Below are 21952 nucleotides of genomic sequence, written 5' to 3' on the forward strand. Positions count from 1 at the left end.
TAGAGGTAGGGGAGAAGGAGGCCCTTACAGCCCAGTCATCTCTCTTGTTGCCCAGGCTTTTCCTGCATTTCCAGTAGCTTCTTGGCCCCACTTTCTATTGTGCCAACCTGGCTGGACTTCTGGGCATTCCTAGGGCTTTGGCATGGCTCAGTGCTAAGATGTCAGAAAAGAAATTGTTCGGAAAAGCAATTATCAATATGAGTTAGTCATGAAAGATCATGTGGTGTAGAGGTGACAGGGCATCTCAAGGAGGTATTGGTGGGGACAGAGCCGCACTGTGCCAGCTCTGTGTGAAAGAACTTGCCGCTGCCCGCCTCTAGCCTGCCCACTCCCCACTGCACTGCACTGATGGTAATGAGACCCAGGAGGCCTTTCATAGGCACAGCCTCCCAGAACATTGAATTATTAATCACATTGTGTTAATGTTCATCATCTCTGAAAGACGTTGGTATGTGTGTGGCCGCGAGGGGAGGCCTTGAGTTGGCCGTGTTAAACTGCTACTATATTAAAGTGAAGTGTCTCTTCGAGTTCTCACTGCAGCGTGGCAGCGTCACTGCAGCTTTCATGCAGTATCAGTGACGGTGGACAGCCCAGCTCCACGGCATGACTCCCTCTCTGTGTCAGAAAAGCATCCCAGTTATGCTCTGGCTGCCCTGGAATTCCACTCACATTCTCACAAAAGGCTGGGCAGAATGAGTGGTGTTGAGTCTTTGATTGGCTAGTGACTGACTGGCTAGTGTTGCTAACAGAATAAATGATGCTGGTTAGTTTGAGGTTTGTTTGTTTGCTTGTTTGTTTGTTTTTTAGTTTGTTTATTTGGGAAGCCTGAAAGGATGCATTGTCGCCATTACTAGCATAGTGCTATGGATGGCATTCTGTCTGGAGCACCTGTGAGGGAAAAGCAGTTTATGATAGACAGACAGAAAACAAGAGAAGTGGGGAGGGAGTGGGCTTACTCTTCTGTAACAAGCTGCTCCTTCCAGCGGTGATAGCCCTGTGATCGAATTCTCTTGCACCAGGTCCCACTTTTGGCTGGCTGGCTGGCTGGCTGGCTGGCTGGCTGGCTGAGGTTTGGTGATAGTGGCAATTGTGTTGTGGCAAGATCCTATTATATAAACCAAGGTAGGCTCATGATCTCCTGCTTCAACCTCCAACGTTCTGAGATTGTATGTACATGCTACCATGCCCTCTAGCCTACTTATAAAGATTCCCCACTTCTCAAACTACCATACTTAGGGTTCTGCCAGACTTTCAGACCAAGGTTGCACCACATGAACCTATTGGCAACAAACCAGCCAAGCCATAGGGGAAGAAGCTAGAATGTCCCCAGCTCACAGTATCTGTTAATCATTCTTTCGGCTCCCCGCCCTTCCCGTCCATCTTTCTCCTCTGGGACATGACTAGCAAGCAAGGCGTTCCCACTTGCCCTTCTTCCTCATGTAATCAATTGCTTTTCTTCTGACACTCCTTGCCTTCTTCTATGTGTGTTCCTTTAACACAGCCTCAGAAAACCCAGACCAAAGAGAACCTCAGAAATGGGTCAGCTCACTTAACTGAGCCCAAAGAAGGTATGATACACCAGCCAATAGGAGACAGTTACGTTGATCATTGGAGACCAAAGCATTTCTCTTTTCTTCATTGGTTATATGGGTCCTTTAGCCTGCCTGTCAGTGATGACTTAAGAGAGTTGAAATCATGAGTGTGGCCAATCTGGGAATGATGGGGATTTCTGCCTCTAAAGCCTGTTGTTAGAACCCCCAACATAATCTCCCTAGAGCCAGCCCTAAAGGTTCCTGGTCCACCCTCTGGAGAAACAAACCTGCATCTGTGCGAAACCATGTACACAGTCAGTCTACTTCCCAGGGGCCCTTGGGCTGGGGTTGGGGCACCCCCAGGGCTATCTTCCAGGCATTCTGTGGGCTCCCAACCCCTGGAGTTCAGGCTGACTGGACGCTCTAGTCATTTTCTGTGCTGCCTTAGGCATTGTGCAAAGGCTATGCCAGTACCCTCAAGGAGATACTTCTGTTCTCCATCTTTCTGGAAAACACAGGAAAAGCTGGTATATATGTGAATGGTCCTATGTTCATAGCCAGTAATCCCACCTGGACTATCTCCTTTGGCTGCCTGCATTCATTGTATGAAATGTGGATTCCCCTTGCTGTCCTTCCCTGGTCTACCTTTTGCCCTTGGTACCCTAGATATCTTACTTAACTCAACAGAGGTGATCTCTAATGCATACTTTCCTCTTTCCCATCTCCTCACTGTATTGGGACCCTGAAAGAGCTTCAGGAGGAGGATGTAGCTACATACCTTTGCCCTTTAGTATCACTCGACATCCAGATCACCATCTGAATAGATGTTAGGACACACACCAAACACCAGAGCAGGCTGAGCTCAGACCTCCCTTTGTGGTTTAATACCTTAGCAGTCTTATAATGTTTCCCACCCTAGAAACCACACACACACACACACACACACACATTCATTTCTACTACTCCTTCACTTCAGAAGAGAATTTGGAAGCTGAATAGCTACTAAATGGCTAGGAAGTCCAAAAGTGTTAAGAGAAGGCATTAGCAAACAGTCAACCTCGCCTGGCTTTTCTTTCTCTCCCTTCCTCCACACCCTTGTCAAACCCCAAGTGGCTCCCCAGCCTGCATTGCACCCCAGGCAGGGAGTATGTTCCTGCTTAGAGCAGGAGAATGACTCAGCCCCACTGCCTGTCTGATTGAAGTAGTTCCTGTGTTAAGGAGCTGGACAGAATCCAGACAAGAGGGGAAAGGGGGACAATTTGAAGGCGGAGACAGACACTGAGTATATATTTCTGGAAGTGAGGGCACAGAGGCCACTGAAAGAGAAGCTATAGAAATGACACAAATTGCTGGCCGCCACCATCCTTCCTCTGCTCCAAGCCATAGCACTGGTGGTCACTCCCAGTTCTCCCTCCCCTGCCTGCCTCCCTTCCCTTCCCTCTCCTCGATCTTCTTGCCTTCCTTACCCAGCCTCAGCCAGAAAGAAAGAGCCCACAGCCCAGCCGGGTGGGCCCCCGAGGTGTGTGCGTTGCCTGGGCACCAGGAGCTCGTCCTCAGTAATTAGGAGACATGCAGATTAACAGCCTGGGCCATTTTATTAATTTGGTAAATAAGCCAGAACAATTTCATTAGTGGCACATTAATGTGCTTGGGAGCAGGAGGGTGTGTCCCACTGTGAGGCAGAAGGTCCCTCTGACTGCCCTAGCCCACAGACAGACCGGGTCCAGTGTGTCTAGTATTTTGTCCCCCAGGGCATGGTCGGCTCTCAGCTCTCGTCCCCTTTAGCTTGATAGTGAGGTGAACACACACACTAAGCAGATAGGCATCTGTCTGTTTGGGTAAATTTAGGGACAGTGACACATACCTGAGCACTTCCTCTCAACCCCATTTGGCTAACCTTCAATTGTTTATAAGAACCCCCAGTATAAGAAACCGAAAGATATTCAGGGAGGTCAGAGAATGACAGGGCTCACTCAGCAGGGATTGGTCCCCAGGTGTGCAGAGCTTGACCAAGGAAAACAGCTTCTGCGGATAACCCAGAAGCATAGAACCAGCCCCTAAGCTCTTGGCATTAGTTGATAGGACAGGAGCAGAAGCATTTTCATGTTACCCCACTTAGTACACAGAGCTACCCTTCCTTGTTCTATAGTTAAGGAAACGAGTCCAGAAGAGGTTGTTTGTCCTGCCCCCCAAATCACAACTATAGCGCTAAGAGTTGAGCCACAGCCCTTCAGATTCCCCAAACCATGTCCTTTCTAATCCCTGAACCCAAGCAGCAGGTGCTCTCAAGCTCTGGAAAATTTTTTAAGTATAGAAAAAAAGCTTGGTTCCCTAGTGGAACTGACATTCTAGCTGTAGGATGAAGATGTTTGAACATGAAACAAGGCAGCAGAGCAAATCATGGAGAAACATTTACATAGCAACACTCTGTGTATTGAACATTTATATTGAACTCATTTGATCATAATAACAAACCCTCTAGGTAGGTATTGTTGCAGTCCCCCACGTTTCTAGCAAGGTTTTCAGTTTTTGGTTTTTTGTCTTTTGTTTTGTTTTTAAGGCACAAAGAAGTTAAGTGATTCACCAAAGTGCAAACAGGTAGTGAATGGATTTGAACTCAGGCCGCCTATCTCCACGCTCCACATTCTTAACCCCCATGCTGCATTTAAGTCCCTAAAAGCCAGAAGAAGCAAACTGATTCCCCGAGTATTCATAAGGTGGCTTTTCACAGGTGGTGCCAGAAGAAGTGATTCTGAGACCAAGCAGAACACAGCACACCTGGACTGGTCTAGCTCAGGTGTCACTGTGTCACCATCAAGGGCAGAGGTCAAAGGTGCTGACAGAACAAGTAAGGCAAACAGGAGTGTCTTTCAACTCCAGTGTGGGGTGGGTCACACCTCTGCCTTAACTAGCTACCCCAAGCCACTGCCTCTGGGTGGTACCACCTGTACCTTAGAGTCTGTCAGGAAGTCCTCGACTTCCCCAGTATCATTTCTCCTTAGGTTTCAGCTCTGTCATATACCCAACAGGAAACTCAAGAGCCACCATCTGTCTACTTATATGTAAACATATGCATACCCTGGGGTACCTGCAAGACCATGACCACCCTGTGCATATGTGCCCACTTATAGAGTATGACAGTCCATGGTGATCACCTAAGATCTCAGTTCTTTGATGTTACCTGCATTGTAGGAGTCCTCCCACAGAGACTGTTGTGTCCAGATCATTTCAGAAACACTCTAAGATGCTAAAGAGACTGCATCAGATTTTTTTTTTTCCAGTTTGCACAGCACTCCATGGGTAAGATCTCAGTTAATGTTTGCGATTGCCAGTTGGGCAAGAGGAAGTTTCTTGTGTATTTCACAGGAATAAATCTCCAGTAGCTACTGTCTGTAAATCTGAGGCAACTTGTAAGGAATAGCTCTCCCTAGATAGAGCTCTATGTAGTCAGTCCTCATCATTTGCAGGTTTGGTGTTTGCCAGTTACATGCTCACTAACCCCAACATCAACTCTGGTGCTTTTTCAGCCATTTGTAAATATGCAGAGTGGCAAGAAGCCTGCCTTACTTGTCAGGCGTGTCCCAGCTCAGGTGGAACAAAGCAATACTGCGCCTTCTTTTTGACATAGGATCTCATGGAGCCTGTGTGGCCTCAGACTTGCCACATACTCGAGGGTGACCTTGAACTCCTTGTCCGCCTACATGGGCCTCCCCTCCCCAGTACTAGGATCATAGGCATAGACCACATTGCCTAGGGCTTTGAAACTTTTATGTATCTATTTGTTTTTAGATTGGGGTCTCAATATATAGCCCTAGCTAGCCTGGAACTCTATACAGGCTAGCCTGGCCTAGAACGAAGAGATCTCTCTTGCCTCCTAATTGCTGGGATTAAACGTGCAGTGTAGTATGCCCGGATAATTCCACCTTCTTGTTTTAGCTCTCAGAGTATAAAATTACTCTCTTTGTGATCTGTTTAGTGTCTTGAGTTTTGAGGAGAACAATGCTTTCTATTAGTGACTTTTGCCATAGAAAATTCTGCTGGTATATACCTTAAAGAAAAAATACATATTACATAACGGTCATTCAAGCCTGATTTCTTATGGTACTATTGTCTGAGAGCTCAGTGTAAATGAGTCAGTGATTCATATTAAATAAGGTATCTTTAAACAGAAACACATTTAGACCAAGGTTAGATATTAATCATTTGACAAACAGGTAATAATAGGCTACCAGGTTCCTAAACCTTCTATTCTCTCTAGGAATAATGGTTCAGTATTTTCTTCTTTTTCTTTCTTTCTTTCTTTCTTTCTTTCTTTCTTTCTTTCTTTCTTCCTTTCCTTCTTTCTTTTTTTCTTTGTGTTTTGGTTTTCTGTTTTCTTTCCCTTTTTTAAAAAAGATCTATTTATTTATTTTATGTATGAGTGCTCTATCTGCATGTACACCTGCATATCAGAAGAGGGCAACAAATCACATTATAGATGGTTATGAGCTATCACGTGGTTGCTGAGATTTAACTCAGGACCTGTGGAAGAATAGACAGTGTTTAACCTCTGAGACATCTCTCCAGTCCCCTGTTTTGTTTTTTTAAGACAAGGTTTCTCTGTATAGTCCTGGCTGTCCTGAAACTTGCTCTATAGACCAGACTGGCCTCAGACTCACAGAGGTCCTCCACCTGCCTCTGCTTCCTGTGTGCTAGAACAAAAAGCCTGCACCACCAGGCCTGGCAGTTCAGTGTTTTCTATCTCAGTGTTTATGGTCACTTTATAACACTACCATGGTAATGAGAGCAGACTGTGCAGGCTGAGGCTGTACCTCAATAGTAAAGGAAGAGCCTAGTATGCACATAACCCTGGGTTGATTCCCAGCACTGTAAGAAGAAAGAATAAAACCAGGCATAATGGCACACTCCTGTAATCCCAGAACGTGGGAGATAGAAACAAGAGGATCAGGAGTTCAAGGAATTCAAGGCCATCCCTAGCAATAGAGTGAATTTCGGGCTAACCTGGGTTGCATGAGACCCTTCTTTAAAAAAAAAAAAAAAAAGTCTGAATTTAGTCTCTTTTCTCCCTTTTATTCTCACTGTGAGCATGTCTGTTTTACATAGCTTCCTGTGCTGCCTGTGCTAGACCTTGAATTCCTGGGCTCAAGTGATCTTCCTGCCTCAGCCTTCTAAATATTGAACTATAAATAGACACAGCCATCCTTGGCTCTTGGCACTTGGGAAGTGAGGAGGGAATCCCAGAAGTTGGAATCCTGAAGCTAAACAGAGAACTAGAATTTGTATAGGTACAGATCCTGTTATAGTTAAACCACAGATTCCTGGCGGTCAGTCAAAAAAGAGGAGTGGAGGAGGCTGCACATTCACTCCACTCTGGGAGCTCCCTATTTAACCTGTGCTCATGAGGCCTACAGTTCTCTGCCAAAAACGTGTCACAGACTTCCAGCACCTATCCAGGCTAAAGTATGTCTAGGAAGGTTGGACCTATAGCATGGGACTTGACTGCGGAGACCAGGAGCCTGCAGAAACAGGAGCCGGGCCACTCTCCCCTGAGAGCCTTTGTTTGATTGAGAAATTACTATGTCATTGGCAGCAGTAATGAAAGAGGAAGCTGAGCCCCACCGGCGACAGCTTTATCTCCCTCTACAACCCCAGATAGAACCGGTGGCAGCACACTGCCCAAGGCCAGAGATTTCTTTCCTCTGCTGCTGGCTGGGCCTAGGGACTTGTCAAGCCTAAGTTAGCACATCTATTGCAGTCAGAAGGAAGCTGGATACATGTGAGGTCTGGGCTTACTTGCCAGGGAGAATCCACTGCTCCTTGGTGGATTGGCCCTAGGTATATCCACTAGTTGCGGGTTCTTCCTGGCAAGCCCTGGAGAAAGCATCTGGATTCTGGTTGGCTTCAGAAAACTTGGTGTCAGGTTAGGGTTTGCCATGTGTAGTGAGGTCTGAGCGTGGCACTGTGTAGGATGAGAGAGATTGTTCCTGCCTGGTTGCCTCAGCAACCCATTTCTGTGCTTCTTACATCAGTGCCAACAGCCCAACCCGATGCAGAAAACCACACTGGCCTACTGCAGGCTGCCTTGGGGGGTGGGGGGAGGCTGCCAAGCCTGGAGGGGAGCTATGTGGCCATGTAGGGGAGTCATCCTCTATTTTGTTTGTCAGGGATTGGGGGAACCCTTGGCTACTGAAAGTGTGGAGCAAGACGGGTCAGGGAGGGAGGAGACTGACATGGGCTTGGACTCCATGTTGGCTGGGAACTGAACCAGCCCCATTTGCTTTTGGCTGGGCACATGTCCCCTGAGCTTCCAACTACAAGGCAACCAGCCTGTCTGTTCTTCCACTGCCGCCCCCTTGTTCCTCTGAGACCTACTGCTTTTTGGCCTTAGCCTGTTTGGTAAAAGTTAGCAAATTAAGACAAAGGAAAGGTGGTCTTCCCAGTGACGTCATGCCTGTCACAGGGTTCTTTCTTGTTACTGCAGGCCTGATAGCCTCTTCATTGACATCATGCCCATCACAGGGTTCTGTCTTGTTACTGCAGGCCTGATGGCCTCTTCAGCTCACCCAGTCCTCTCCCTGCAGTGCACTCAGGCTTTCAGGGCCTTGGGCTTTTGCAAGGTGGATCAGAGCATCAAACCCTTAAGCACCAACTGTTCTCCTTCACAAGCTAATTGCTAGACTCAGAAAGAGGAGAGACCTGCCTCAGCATCTACCAGGCACTAACTGCTACTGTTTCCCACTCCATGCAGCTCTGATGAAGAAAGGCAGGTCCTAAGTGTGGATGCTGGAAGGGCCAGCATTATTGCCTCAGTGGAAGGAGGGACTGTTCCTGAGACAAGCTGTTGGAGTCAGGGAGAGGGTGAGCTTGGCCTGCTGGAGACAGTGTAAAAAGACAAGTCAGGCCGCCTGCGTGTTACTGGTTCTGCCCATCTAGCCTCACATCCCTCTCAACGTCCCTGCAAACTCAACCAGAAAGCCAGCTGGAATCTGCCTACATTCTTTTCCTCAGATGTTAGTGGGCTCTGCATATCCCTTTTGCCACACTCCAATCTAAACTGCCATTTCTCTTCAGAGGATTAGGAATGGGCCTAAGGACCAAAACAGTGGTGAAAACTAGGGTGAGGTCAGGGCCCTGCCTCCTGGTCCTGCCCCTTTAACCCTTTATCCCCATCATCTTGTCTCTGCCCCTCCCCAACCCAGGCACCTCTGTCTTCTTTGGGGAGTAGCATCACCAGACACTTCCCAACTGCCCACTCTCATTCCTTCTAGCCCTCTGCCACTGGCACCAGCTCAGGCTTTGAGAATTCCCAGGTATTTAGACGTTCGTTTTATTGCTTAATCGAGCTTGAAGCCATTTAAATTAATACAAGTTTTTACACTTAGCAGCAAAGGTTTTTATAGGCCCCTATAGCTGAGGAAGAACAAGAGTCTAGAGAGACTCAAGGAAGAAATTTATCATGGGCTATTGCTTTTCTGAGGTAGGGGCAGGTCAGCCTCCCCAGAAGACACAACCCTGGACCACCCTCTTGGAGGAACTGAGTCTGTGCCAACTCTGGGGTCATAGGGACAGAAGCCTCCATGGAGAGTGTCTAAGATCTGTCAAGACTCTGACCCAGTGTTTAGGCTTGTGCTCATGACCCACCTGTCTGCCTTCCTCCCCTAAACTGCCCCTGTGCTAATGCAGCTCCACCCACACCCTCCTGCCTTACCTGTCCTCTCCTCTCTTCCCCTGGCTTTCTGGAAGCCTCCATAATTGCCTCCATTAAACATTAATTCTTTCAGTTCTTCCTGGAAGAATTCAGTCTCCCTCTCCCCAGGGATTATCTTGTTCCTGAGCCTGCCTGCCTTCCCCACAAGAGCTGGGGTGGATAAGGAAGGGTAGGGTGCACCACGTTCAGCCTGCTTCTCCCCTCACTCCTGCACACATGCATGCACAGCTAAGCAGAGGGCCTCCTTCAGCCAAAGTGAGTCAAGTGCACCCCAGCAGCCATCTGCCAAAAGGAAGGGGGAAGAGAAAGCCGAATGATGAGTCTGGAGTGCTGCGCTCTGCACAGCTGCAGGGATTGACCTAAGTGGGTCAGTGAGAACATAAAGAACAGACAGACACACAACACAGAAAAGCTGGGACTGGGTGGCCTGGGCTCTCTGACGGAGAAGGTGAAGCAAGGTGTGTTCTATCAGTTGAACCGGGACACAGGGTTATTGGACTGAGATAAACAAGAAGGCAGGACTTTTACATACAGCTGAACAAGGAGGCAGGCTTAGCTGATCTCCGTAGGAGCAGTCTTCAGGCTGTAAGCATGGGTGAGGAGAAGGCTACAACGGACATTTTCTGCACACTGTCAGCATTCATACTCTGACTCAAGAAGGCTTTGCCATCCCTCAGAGCCTCAGATGGGAAGGTTTTGCCACTTCCATGGGCAAAACCAAAAGGAAACCAGAGGCATTGGGGTCCTTGACATGGCTGTACCCATGTCAACAGTACATTCACTCAGGACTTCTCTGGTTCTAGCTGCTTCTGCTACATAGAATGAATATGGAATTGAGCTCGGTGCTATTCTCAAGCCTCAAACCTGCAGACTCGTGCCCATGAGCTGACACATACACCCTTTTGTTTCCAGGTGGAGGTAGAGGTGGAGAGCATGGATAAGGCTGGCAACTTTATTGGCTGGCTGCACATGGATGGGGCTAACCTGTCTGTCCTGCTGGTGGAGCAAGCGCTTTCCAAGGTCCACTTCACTGCTGAGCGCAGCGCCTACTACAAGCCTCTCCTGTCTGCTGAGGAAGCTGCCAAGCAGAGGAAAGAGAAGGTACCAAGTACAGACTGCAGTCAGTCTCTAGCATGTGCTCTCTTCTTACCTGCTCCTTCCCACACACCAAAGGGCCAGGGATAAAGTACCAACTTAGCCACCTTTAATCCTAAGCCAGCTGAATACCTTCAGTGGGCCAGGGTTGCCAGTCTGGAAGATTGCCAGTGGTTCTCCCAGACCTACAGCTAGACAGTCTAGAAGATGACATCGGAGCAGTGGAAGAAATGTCCAGGGTACCACGGGTGAAGAGCCTGGGGTCAACCTCAGTGCCCACTGGTCAGCCCACCTCTGAATTTCCTTATTCCTGCCCTTTAAGGCAGCAGTCCAATGAGATGCATGGAGCCCTTAGAACAGCAGATTTACAGCCAGTCTCAGATACTATACTGAAGAGACAAGGGAGGTGGATCCAAAGAAGCTTTTGGAAACAAATTGACTATTAAGGAACTCTGGCTTTGGGGTGCGAGCTGGGTGGCCCCTTCCCACACTAGCCTGTCTCCATTGACTTATAGCCTGCCTAATAGTAGGATAAATCAGCCGGCCACCACTCTGTCAGAGCTCCTCTGTGCTTGAGGAGGGTTTCGTGGGACAGCCATGATAAACCATAAATTGTTCCAAGAATAAATATGTTCTTCCCCATAGGGCAGCCATCTGGCTTGAGATGCGCTTCCCAAAGCCAAGATAACCTGCCAATAGGAGTTTGGGGGCTTTGTGCCCCTAAACTAAACACATCCTATTCTTCCTCAGGCCAAAGCAGCCACCTCCTGGCTCAGGGCCTCTTTGCCCTAGGGATCTCTGTCTTAGTCATCCTCTGGGAATTGGAAAGGTGTGGTTGCATGCTTTGGGGCAGGAGAACACAGGTGGACAGACTCCAGGAGGATGTGGTTCAGAAACCTCTGAGCACCAGAGTCTGGCTGCGATCTAGGGGTGCTAGCTGCCTTGGGGCGTCCCTTCTTCCTTGCTCCAGTTCCTGCTCACTTTAAACCCTGCCTCCTGAGGGTGGCAGGAGAAGCAGACAGCCTTGGCTTCCACAGGGAAGGAGAGTGTGACTTTAGGACTGCCACCCTTGTGTCATCTGTCTTCAGCAGGGGCCTAGAGGGCCAGGATAGCAGCATCTCTGCCTAAGGCACAGCTCCACACATGAAAATTCACTGGGGCCTAGAACCTGCCTCCTCAGCTCTGTCCACTCAAGAGTGGACTTGGGTGAGGACAGGGAATAGTATCCACCCTGAGGGGCTGACTAGATTCCTTGCCAGGTACAGCACGAGGCATCTTTATTTACTGCACAGTAGACTTGTCTGAAAGAACCCAAGTTGTCATTCTGTTGCTGCCGCTTGATGATGCTAAGGAGTAATTACCAGTGATTAATTACTTGCATGAGCTGCACATATTATTCCAGCCCAATTAAAATGCAGTACCCAACCCGCTATACTGGGCCACCTTCCCCATGAGTCCCTCTACAGCAAAGCCCAGTTCACCTAGGATCCAGAGGAACCAGCTTTGTCTTCCACCTCCCAGGGAGCTCATTCTGGGGAGCAGCTCTGTCTGTGGAGCCTTTTAGTGACTCTGGATGAGGGGGTTGGAAGCCAGCTGGGTGATGGTTTCCTGTGTATCTCAGGTGTCCTCAGCATTTCCCACTTGTGATCTCCTGAAGGCTGTTTCACTGCTGAGGAATAAGATGTACGGCTCCTTCCCAATGTGTAGATGTTTACACATACGAGCTAAACCAGGGAAGGAAATGCTGAGAGACTCTGAGACCAGTTGTGTTTAGAAGCATTTGGACAGTGACTTGTGCTTGCATGCGTTAGTTGGGTGTATCTATCTGGAGGAACCTAACAGTGCTGAAGCCTAGACGCTGCCTCCTCAGGAGGCTAGCTAGAGAACCCAGCTGCCTCCCTGCTGGGTTTCCACCCTGTGTCCCATAAGACCCTCCCTTTCCTCTCTACTTAGTGATTCTAGGCAGGAACAGGGAGGGAATCACAGGTGGCAGGTACCTACATACAGATATATATATTTTTCCCCCCTCTTTCTCTCCTCACCCCTTCCTCCCTCCCTTCCTCCTCCTTTCTCATCCCAGCAGGGCCTTGAACAGGGCTGGATTGGCCATTGATTAGTTTTTATTGAGCTTGGCCTCCCTGCTGTGTGTTTGAAGGCTTCTGCCACCCTGGCTCCATGCCAGCCACACCCTTGGAGCCTAGTGAGTAGGGATATTAAATAGGATTCAGACAGCCAATGGAGTCCCTGTACACATTTCTCTGTCCTGTCAGGAGGAGGGTCTGGGACTTCCTGGAAAAAGCACAAAAAAGAGAAAGGATTGAGGGCTAGAAACCAGGAGGAGAGACAGCCTCTGCTCCTGCTCCACTCTGACTTATGCCTCTGCCCAGCATAATAGGGTCCTTCCCTGGTAACCGCTGCAGCAACAGGGGAGCCTAATAAGTTCTAGATATAGAAGGAACTTGACCAAATCAGAACAGCCTGCAGCAGGAGCAGAGGAGGGAAGGGTCACAGCAGTACCTTGCCCCAAGACAGAGCCACCATGACCCTAGCTTTACAGCAAATGAGATTCTGTTCTTTAGCCTGGCCATAAACCCTAACTGCCACCATCAGAGTTCAGGAAAACCTCTACACAGGAATGTACTCACAAGTGGCCCAAGATCAGGAGAGACCAACTACCAGGCTCCTCATGTGCCTGGGCCCTGCTGCTGAGCCAAGATTCATATCCTCTTGGCCATATCAGGTTCTTTCCAAGCCCCTTCCTCTGCCAAAAGCCTGGGAGTGACGCTGTACACAGTTACTGCTCCTTCTAGAAAAGGCCTTTGAATTTTCCTAGTCAACTCTCTCGGGTCCAGGAAGAGCAGCATCTACCGCAAAGATTCCATCAAACAAGAACATAGCAGGGATGTGAGCTCAAGAGGCCTGCTGAGGCTGTGGGCAAGTAGCATCTGTCTGACAAGGGGCCCTACCAGTGTGTCTGTCTTTATTACTTTGCACAAGGGCATACCAGCCAATAGAGACTTGTTCTAAGGATGAGGACCACACCCATCCCAGCAGGTTCCATTACACCAAAAAGACACTGCATTTACCAGCTTGCCTGGGATCAGTGGCTACCAAGTCCCAAGGAATGACTGAGCTGTCCCCTCTCCCCCAAGAAAAACAAGGATTGATTGTGGCTCCACTGCCCGAAGAGCCAAATCTAAAGAGTTGAATTCTCACTTAGATTCAAGGTTCCTTTCCTGAGGAGCAGCTCTCCCTCTTCTACCCCCGGAATCTTAGCAGCCTGTGGCATCTGCCACTCCATAGGTAGGCACCTTGCTTTCATTGACTTCTCAACCCAGGTGGCAGTATGTACTCCCTTCTGCCAGGTGAGCTAGCCAACCTGGAGGGGGAGGGATCTGTCAGGCTTTCATTTGCATCATTGGTGACCTCAGCATGCTGCCCACCTGAGCCTGTGATGAACAAAGCTCCACCCCCTCTCCCCAGGGAGGGAACCCGGTGCTGTCGCCTGGGGCTCTTTCACTTGAGGACTCATTAGCAGTTTCTGCTCTCACCCTGTCAGTCAGCTCCAGATTCATCAAGGCTGCTGAGGAGAGCCCTCCCCAACAGTCACAGCCCAGGAAGTAGGGTGGGGGAGGATTGGTCTCTGAATGACTCTCAGATCCTCTCCATCAGCCAGCCTCATCTCTTTACCAAGCTGCAAGCCAGGAGAGGAGGCAGCTAGAGGAGTAGGCAGAGCAGGGAGGGAAGGAACGGGCCGCGGCAGACAGCCCAAGCACAGCACCGCACCAGGGTGCTGAGAGATTGACGGTGAGAAGCATGGGTGCTGGCAGGAAGGGGAAGACTGCTGGGTCAAAGAGGTGGCTGGCGGCAGCTCAGCCCATTTAAGGCAGTGATGACAGGCTTGTCTTAGAGGCTGTGTGAGTCCTATTGATCTATGGCGTTCCCACGGCTCTAGAGGGCCTGGGAGCCCAGTCGATAAGAGTGACTGGCTAAGCTGACCCCTTCCAGCCAGAGAAGCCGCAAGGAAAGAGCTGAAGCCCTTGTTTGAGAGCTTCTGTGACCATCCTGTTCTGTCATAGGGAACTTGACTAGCTCAAGGTGTTTGGGCCTTTGAACCCTTAGGGAAGACAGTATGCATTAGTACTCCACTGCCTGCTTCTTCTGGCCAGCCAGGGCTGGGGCTGGTGTGTGCCTAGTCCCTGGGTGATGGAATGAGAAGAGCAGTAGTAGTGATGGAGACAGATGTTAGCAGCTGGGACCCAGCCAGATTAAGCCCTACATGTGCCATTGTGGGAGGCATGGTGGAACATTTAGGCCTAGATGGGTCCTAGCCATTCCCTTCGATATCCCCTAAACTCTTGCCTCTCCTTTTGATAGAAAGGCAGAAGTGTAAGCCTGGGGTGACTCAAAGAGGTTCCATAATTGTAGCATGCCTGCCCTTCAGCTCCTTCCAGGGGCCACCCAAGAATCTGCTCATTAACTGAGAATGTCAGTGACTGGATGTTAATGTTCTAATCAAAGGAAGTAGACCCAGAGATCACCTGTTAAAGTCAAACACAAGATAAAGGGTAAAGGTGCATGCCTTCTAAGCTTTTCCCAGAGCCCTGTGCTGCCTGTTGTCTCCAGACACCCAACCATCACCAAGGGCCTACTTCTGACTGCACACCCGTGTACCTCAATTTCCCCATTTGCAGAAGGGGCATAGTGGTATACTCACTCAAAAGATTGTTGTGAGGCTCAACTGAATTGGTACTTGGAGAATGTTTAGAAGGTTCTTGGCACTAATGAGCATGCTGGGTTTGGGCTAATATCGTCCTCTACCTCTATACATGTCTTCATGATGCCATGTGTGGTCCTGTCTCGTGACTCCCCATCCACTTCCTGCTGCTCAGCTGGAGAGCCACCTCCCTCCCCTGCTCTGACAGGCCTCACTACTTGGCTAATCTCCTGGCTGCAGGATTGGACTTGACGCGCTGTCACGTCAAATCAGCTTCTGAGCTGCTGCAGCCCTGGCACAGGGCTTGGGGAAGGAAGGAAGGAAGGAAGAGAGGGAAGTGTAGAGAGGGTGGCCCAGCCTCTGAGCTGAGGTCAGAGCGACCTGCTGGAGGTGAGGAGTCCAGAGCACAGGAGAAACAGTTCTGCACAGAGGCAAGCCCCTCTTTCCCAGCTGCAGCTTGGACTGTCTCAGGGACAGCGGTAGCCATAGAAGTGACCTGAAGAGTGACCTTACAGAGCATTGTGGGAAGGGAGATGGCGATTTGAAACTAGAGGGACTGAGCAGACAGCCCAAAGCCAGTGCAGCTCACTGGTGGGACCCTCACACTCTCCTCTGTGGGATCTCCTGGAACTCGGTTTGATTCTAATTTAATAAGCCCCTCTAACCCAGAACTTCAGAGACTCCACCTTTCCTGTTCAGAATCACTCCAAACTTAACCAAGGGCAACGCCTATTTACCCAAAGCCCCTGGTTGGTCTCCTCAGTGATGTCCTTGTCAGCTCCCCTGTCTTCACTCCCACCCCTGCAGGTCTGGGCCCACTATGAGGAGCGGCCTGTGGAGGAGGTGCCGCCTGTGCTGGAGGAGAAGGAGCGCTCTGCCAGCTACAAGCCTGTGATTGTGACCGAGATCACAGACGACCTGCACTTCTATGTGCAAGACGTGGAGACTGGTGAGTGACTGTGTGCTGCCCCCTCACAGATCTCAGCATGGGTACAGGGCCCAGAGTTCCCCCAAGGAACTTAGCTGATGCCCCTGCCTCCATCTTACTGGGCCTACGGGTCACCTCAGGAACCCACAAGTGAGCGCTGGAGTGGACATGCAGCAGGCCAAGCAGGTCCTCTGAGGACAGGTGGCATTATAGATTCATCTGGGTGGTTCTCTGAGACTCTTAGGTAATGGTTTTACTCCCAGACACCCCTGGCAGGGCTAGGCGTGAGGATTTGTTGCTTGAGTGTGTCAGGAATCATGGAGCAGATTATCTGATGTGGTCAGGGAGCCCTCTTCTTACAGAGGACCAGAAGGGTGCAAGTTTGTCCCACTCTTTGAGGTGGTTTCTCCTACAGAGGTTAGTTAGTATAGAATTGTGGTATCCAGTTTCCATGGCAACAAGCAGGCTCTAGGGGAAGCTATCCCCTGGCAGTCTTTGTGAAGGACTGTCTCCTTTCTCCTGTCCTCAGTCCACCACCCGATGGCCACCTCAGTAGAGACCATTCTAGCGGCAGCCACATCCACCACTCTTTCTTGCCCTGACCTCCCTCCTCTTCATTCTGCTCTGGGCAAGAAGCAGTTTTGTTGGGAAGAAAGGGGCAAGCTCTTACAGCTACCTTGGGTCCACGGAGCCAAATCCTGGCAGAGGGGTATGCAGATACGGGCAGCCCTAGGAATGACAAGATCCGGTTTTTGCCTGGCTTCCTCAGTCCTACCCACAAACCTTCTCCAAGTTGCCAACAGCCTGTCTCAGCCACTTCCCCTCTAATGATATTTCCCAAGCAGCTGCTTTTGTACCACTGTCATTTCACCAAGAAAAACTTCTCTCTTCCTCATCATGTGCTAGCTCTGCTTGGGAAGAGAAAAGGTGGAGGAGCGGATAAGGTTGATAAGCCTTGGGGACTCACTTCTCCTGAGGGCAGCCAGCTTTCAGGACTGGGTTGCCTAATGGGAAAGGAGTCTTTCCTCACCAGATCTCAGTAGAAATTAGGTCTGTGAGTGAGCAGAGGAACAGCTAAAATGGCCATTGGAGAGCCTGAGGGAGGAACTCAGCAGTCCCTGCCCCAGGACAAGATCCACCCACAGCCTCCACTGAGGAAAGCCCTCCGTAACTGGCCCCACTGCGTTCAGAGGCAGAGCTTAAGGGTACAAGTTTCTTGCCTGCCTCTGTCATCAGGGAACCCTGTCAGGCTGACTCTGGCTGCTCGAGAAAGCCAAGATACTTGGAGAGAATGGTGTCCAGGGCAGAAATAGGAAAGAAAAAGGCCCAGAGAAAGCTAGCATTCCTAGAATGTTGTCACTGGCGTCTAGTAGTAAGCACCAGGAAGGATGCTGCAACCCTCAGGTGCCTCTGTTCACTCCTTGAAAATATGCCCAGGGTCTTTAGCCTCCCTCTCTGAACCTTTGGGACCCCTTGAGGCACATCCTCTCACCCTGCCTCCATCTTCACAAAGGGTCTGATCCAAACATTAACTACAAGTGACCAATCAGACCCTATATAAGGACCTCCAGGAGGCTGTGGCTGCTGGCAGGAAGCATGAGCCTGTTTCTTTCTGTTGCCTGGGAACCTAAAAATCCAATACACTAAAAGTAGACCAAATACTGGAGCACCTGTCCATGTAAAAACTGCTTCCCTGTACCAGGAGCTTGGGTGTCTGTGGACAAGGAGCACTCTGGAGGAGCCCAGAGGCCTCACCACTCAATTGACTGAGTGCCAGGACCGTGGGTGCACAGCAGCCCAGGAAGATGACATATGTTGCATATGCAGAGATCATTTCAGGATGGTTGAATTATTAAGCACCCTGCATGCACTGGGGATCCTACCAGGCCTGTGCAAGTAAACAATCAAGTGAGCTATGGTCTATGCCCTGAAGGAGCTCACAGTGTAATGGCAGAAACATAAACACAGACAAGGAACTTGTACAGTGGATGGTAGCAAGTTTAACCACAATAAACATGTGTTAGGTACCTGTTACAGTATGGCCTCAGCCCTGAAGGGAAGGAGGAATGCCACACCTAGACTACACATCACAAGGCCTGTCCTCACCTGTGAGGCAGAAGAGAGCAAGGAGGCTGTGAGGCTGAACTAGCATCTGGGCCAGAAGAACCATAAAAGGACAGGCCACAGAGAGCTGATGCCCAGCAAAGCAGGAATAGGGAAGGCACTGCAGGAAGGAGCCAGAGAAGGGAAAGGAGGCCTCAGGTATTGCCAGAGCTGGTCAGGTAGCGATAGGTAAGCAGCAAGGGCTGCAGCTCTCAGCCAGAGAGATGAGGCAGGATAGCGGACACTATCCCCTGCTGAAAAGAGGGAGAGGAGGGAACCTAACCTGGCAGCAGCGCGAGTGCTGTTCCACGTGAATTTCACGGGGTGACAGGTCAGAGTGCCTGTGAGTTGGATGGAGCCTGGTCCCACTCGGAGAATCACGTGCCATCTTTCAAGGCTCTGACTCTGAGGTCCTTTCCTGTCTGTGGTTGTGATCCATCCTTTTGCCCCCAAGAGACCATGGGCAGAGTGGCCACTGCTAATCATGGGGTCCAGAGTCCCAGCCCTTATTCTAGAAGCTGTTCTGCCTTGCTCAGTGTCTATTTTCCTTCCTCAGTCAAGACCTAGCCACAAGACACGGGCTATTGTTTAAACTTAATTCAAAATTCAATCAAAATAATCAGGAACTAGAATAGTTAGGAGCTCTTCCCCTACCAATGTGTTATCAAAAAAATGAAAAATGCCAACAACAAAAAAAAAAAAAAGAAAAAAAAAGAAGAAATTACCTCAGTAGTAAGATAGTTCCCTAGCATGCATAGGCCCTGTGTTGTATCCCCAGTACTTGAAAAAGAATTTAGAAGGCCCAGGCAGTTCCCTAGGGCTCCTTTAGCCGGTACATTAGAACATGGCCAATACAGTGCATGCAGGACCCCTGGTATTAGCACATCACCAAATTTGCTTTTGAATATGGCTGTCATGCAGCCTCTTGAGTGAGAACCACGAAGGACTCTGTTGCATGGGCTGAGGTAGCCAGGGCTCAAGCCCCCTTGAACTTCACCCCATGCTTAGTTCCCGGGTTCACCAGGAGTGAGGCCCCCAAGTCTCACTGCCCTCTTTTTCCTGCAGGCACCCAGCTGGAAAAGCTGATGGAGAACATGCGTAGTGACATCTCCAGCCACCCTCCTGTGGAGGGCTCCTACGCCCCCCGCCGGGGAGAGTTCTGCATTGCCAAATTTGTAGATGGAGAATGGTGAGCCACTTGGACCAGCAGGGCAATGGGGCTGGAGAAATATCCTGGGGCACAGGCCTGTAAAGCTGCTGTTAGATGGCAGGCATTCACACAAGCATGTCCTTTCTGTGGGGTTGTTGATAGCAGCCTCTGCCAGATCTTCAAGGTATCCTTCCTCAGTTGGGTCGGGAGAGTGTCATCTAACCAGCCACCAGAGTTGATAGGATAAAGTGGTGTCACTCCCTCTCCCCTGAGGACACCAGGACAGTAATGCTGGCAGCTGATACCTTCCAACCCAGCCCTTGCCCTCACAGGAAGAATGATGTCAGGAGTCAGTTGGAGGTTTGTTCACAGTGAGCACAGACCAGCCAGCCAGCCAACCCTCCACCTCTGCTGTCTGGGATACAAGCAGTCATACTTCTAGGCCGGAAGGTCACTCATGTATGATCTACCAAGGGTAGAGCCCATGGCCTTCCCAGGGTGACAAAGTGACTTGGATGTGTTCCCTGCTGAGGCCTCCCAGACAGATCTGCCAGCTAATTACAACTGCTGTTTAGTGTGCTGGGTTTAAACAGCAGACATCAATCTAGTCATTACTCTTGTTGCTGTATGCCCTGAAGACATATTAGTCTGCTCCACATGCTCCCCTCTTCCTCCTCTGCTCCCAGCTCCACTCCCACTCCTATGGATGCTGCCCACAGCTCCCTGAGGCTGGGCTTCCCTGGTCTAAAAACTGTCCCTCTAACACCCAAAGACCCTGGGCAGGAAGTGCTGGATCCCCAGGGAGATCAGGTTTTTAGCGCTATCTTACGAGCTCTGACCTTGATATCATTGCAGGTACCGTGCCCGGGTAGAAAAAGTGGAGTCCCCTGCCAAAGTGCATGTCTTCTACATCGACTATGGCAATGTGAGTGCAGGGGACCAGGGTGGAGAGCAGGCAAGGCAGGGACCATCAGGCACAGTAGGCCCCTTGGTCAAGTCCATCTCTCAAAAGTCCTGCTAAGCGTACTGATGAGACATATATATTGGTCACCTCTACTCTTCCTAAAATAGGCCAGGCCCCCTGAACAACTAGAAAGCACAGGTAAATGTGGCCAGAGGCCTGCAAACACTGATAGATCTTAAGAGACTTGACACTCTTGAGCTGTGGCAGTGGCTGTCTACTGTCCTTTCATTGCTCAAGGATAAGACATGAGGATCTGCTAGCAGAAAGTCCAGAATGAGGGCCGTGCTCTCATCTTGTTACCTGGGAGCATGCAGTGAAGAGCTTTCACCAGGCTAGAGTGACTCCACCTACCTGCGTGGAGAACCATAAGCATGTCCAGCACTGCCAGGATCCTTCTTAATGTGTGCACCTGCCCTATGGAGTACTATGGCCATGTGCAGAGGGAAGGGGAATGAGGGGCAAGCCCAGGTATCTGCATGACTGTCTTAGTTAGTGGGAGCTTCCTGGCATGCCAATATAGGACCCACAGCAGGTGGTTTTACCAACTAGAGAAGCCTATGGGACTAGCAAGATGGAACTGAGCCAAAGAACAAGCTAGAGAGGCCCAAAGTAGACATGTCCAGCAGCCTGGTACAGAGGGTTACACTTGAAGCAAGAGGGAATCATTGTATGTGTGATGTTGTCCTGGTGCTTCCTCTATAGAGAGAGATCCTACCGTCTACCCGCCTGGGTACCCTACCACCTGCCTTCAGCACTCGTGTGTTGCCAGCTCAAGCCACAGAGTATGCCTTCGCCTTCATCCAGGTGCCCCAAGATGTGAGTACAGGCACCTTCCACTTCAGAGGGGACTGACTATGGACAGAGCCATTGCTGCATCATCTGTGTTGTTGATAGGAGCTGTGACCGGGTAGCTTTGACTCTGGAAATTGAGGGAAGGCACCACAGACAAGATGGCATGATAGCAACTCACTTAGTTCTTGAGCAGCGGGTAGGCCTGAGGAGTTAGATGCACTGGAATAGACTCCATCCCCACAGCTGGATACTAGTGAGTAGCAGGCAGTGGCAAGAGAGAAGAGAAAGGTAATTTAGGGCCTGGACATTGAGGTCTTGTCTGTCCTGACAAGAGTTTATTCTCTGTACCTTAGGCAGGGAGGGAAATGAAACATGGTCAGGTGTGTTTCTGATAGCTTTGTAAGTGGGAGGAATGGTTGGAGGGTTAGGGAGAAGAGAGGCCCAGTCTCAGAGACACGTGATAATATCTGAGAGATGGGACAAGGCAGAGGAAGCTAAGATGCCACTGAATTCCTGACACACAGATACGTTGCTCTTGGCCAAGGGAAAGGAGGCACACTTTGGGCATGTGGGATCTCCACAGGGCTGCACAGGCTCCAGTGTAGAAGAGAAGGAAGACCTAGAGCTCTGGCAAGGAGACGAGGCTTTAGCTTCAGAGAGGACCTGGTGCTCAGAGCTGAGGTGTGAGCAGCATGTGCAGAGCTGCCTCCAGTGGCAAGATGCTAGCTGCTAGTGGAAGGGTGGGAGTCATCACCCTTAACTTCCCACCTACTCACAAAAGCATGCTGAAAGGAAAAGAAACCACAAAAGGCGTGGTGAGCTGGGTGTGTTGGGGGGTGGGGGTTGTGGAGCTATGTGACGACAATCCAGGATGCTAGTATAGGAAAGACCACAAAAGGCATGGTGAGCTGGGTGTGTGTGTGTGTGTGTGTGTGTGTGTGTGTGTGTGTGTGTGTGTGTGTG

The 21952-nt window shown here is 50.0% G+C and overlaps 1 protein-coding gene across 1 annotated transcript in view; it reads left to right on the forward strand.

The window, feature by feature from the left end:
- Snd1 (staphylococcal nuclease and tudor domain containing 1) overlaps positions 1–21952 on the forward strand; it is a 400943-nt gene that overhangs the window by 376102 nt on the left and 2889 nt on the right. The window contains exons 17-21 of the mRNA XM_028762568.1: positions 10153–10341; positions 15860–16001; positions 19149–19272; positions 20089–20158; positions 20900–21013. Coding sequence (XP_028618401.1) covers positions 10153–10341; positions 15860–16001; positions 19149–19272; positions 20089–20158; positions 20900–21013 — 639 coding nt within the window. The remainder of the gene's footprint in view (positions 1–10152; positions 10342–15859; positions 16002–19148; positions 19273–20088; positions 20159–20899; positions 21014–21952) is intronic.

This window comes from Grammomys surdaster, unplaced genomic scaffold, assembly GCF_004785775.1.
Source record: "Grammomys surdaster isolate TR1022 unplaced genomic scaffold, NIH_TR_1.0 134, whole genome shotgun sequence".
NCBI classification, from domain to species: Eukaryota; Metazoa; Chordata; class Mammalia; order Rodentia; family Muridae; genus Grammomys; species Grammomys surdaster.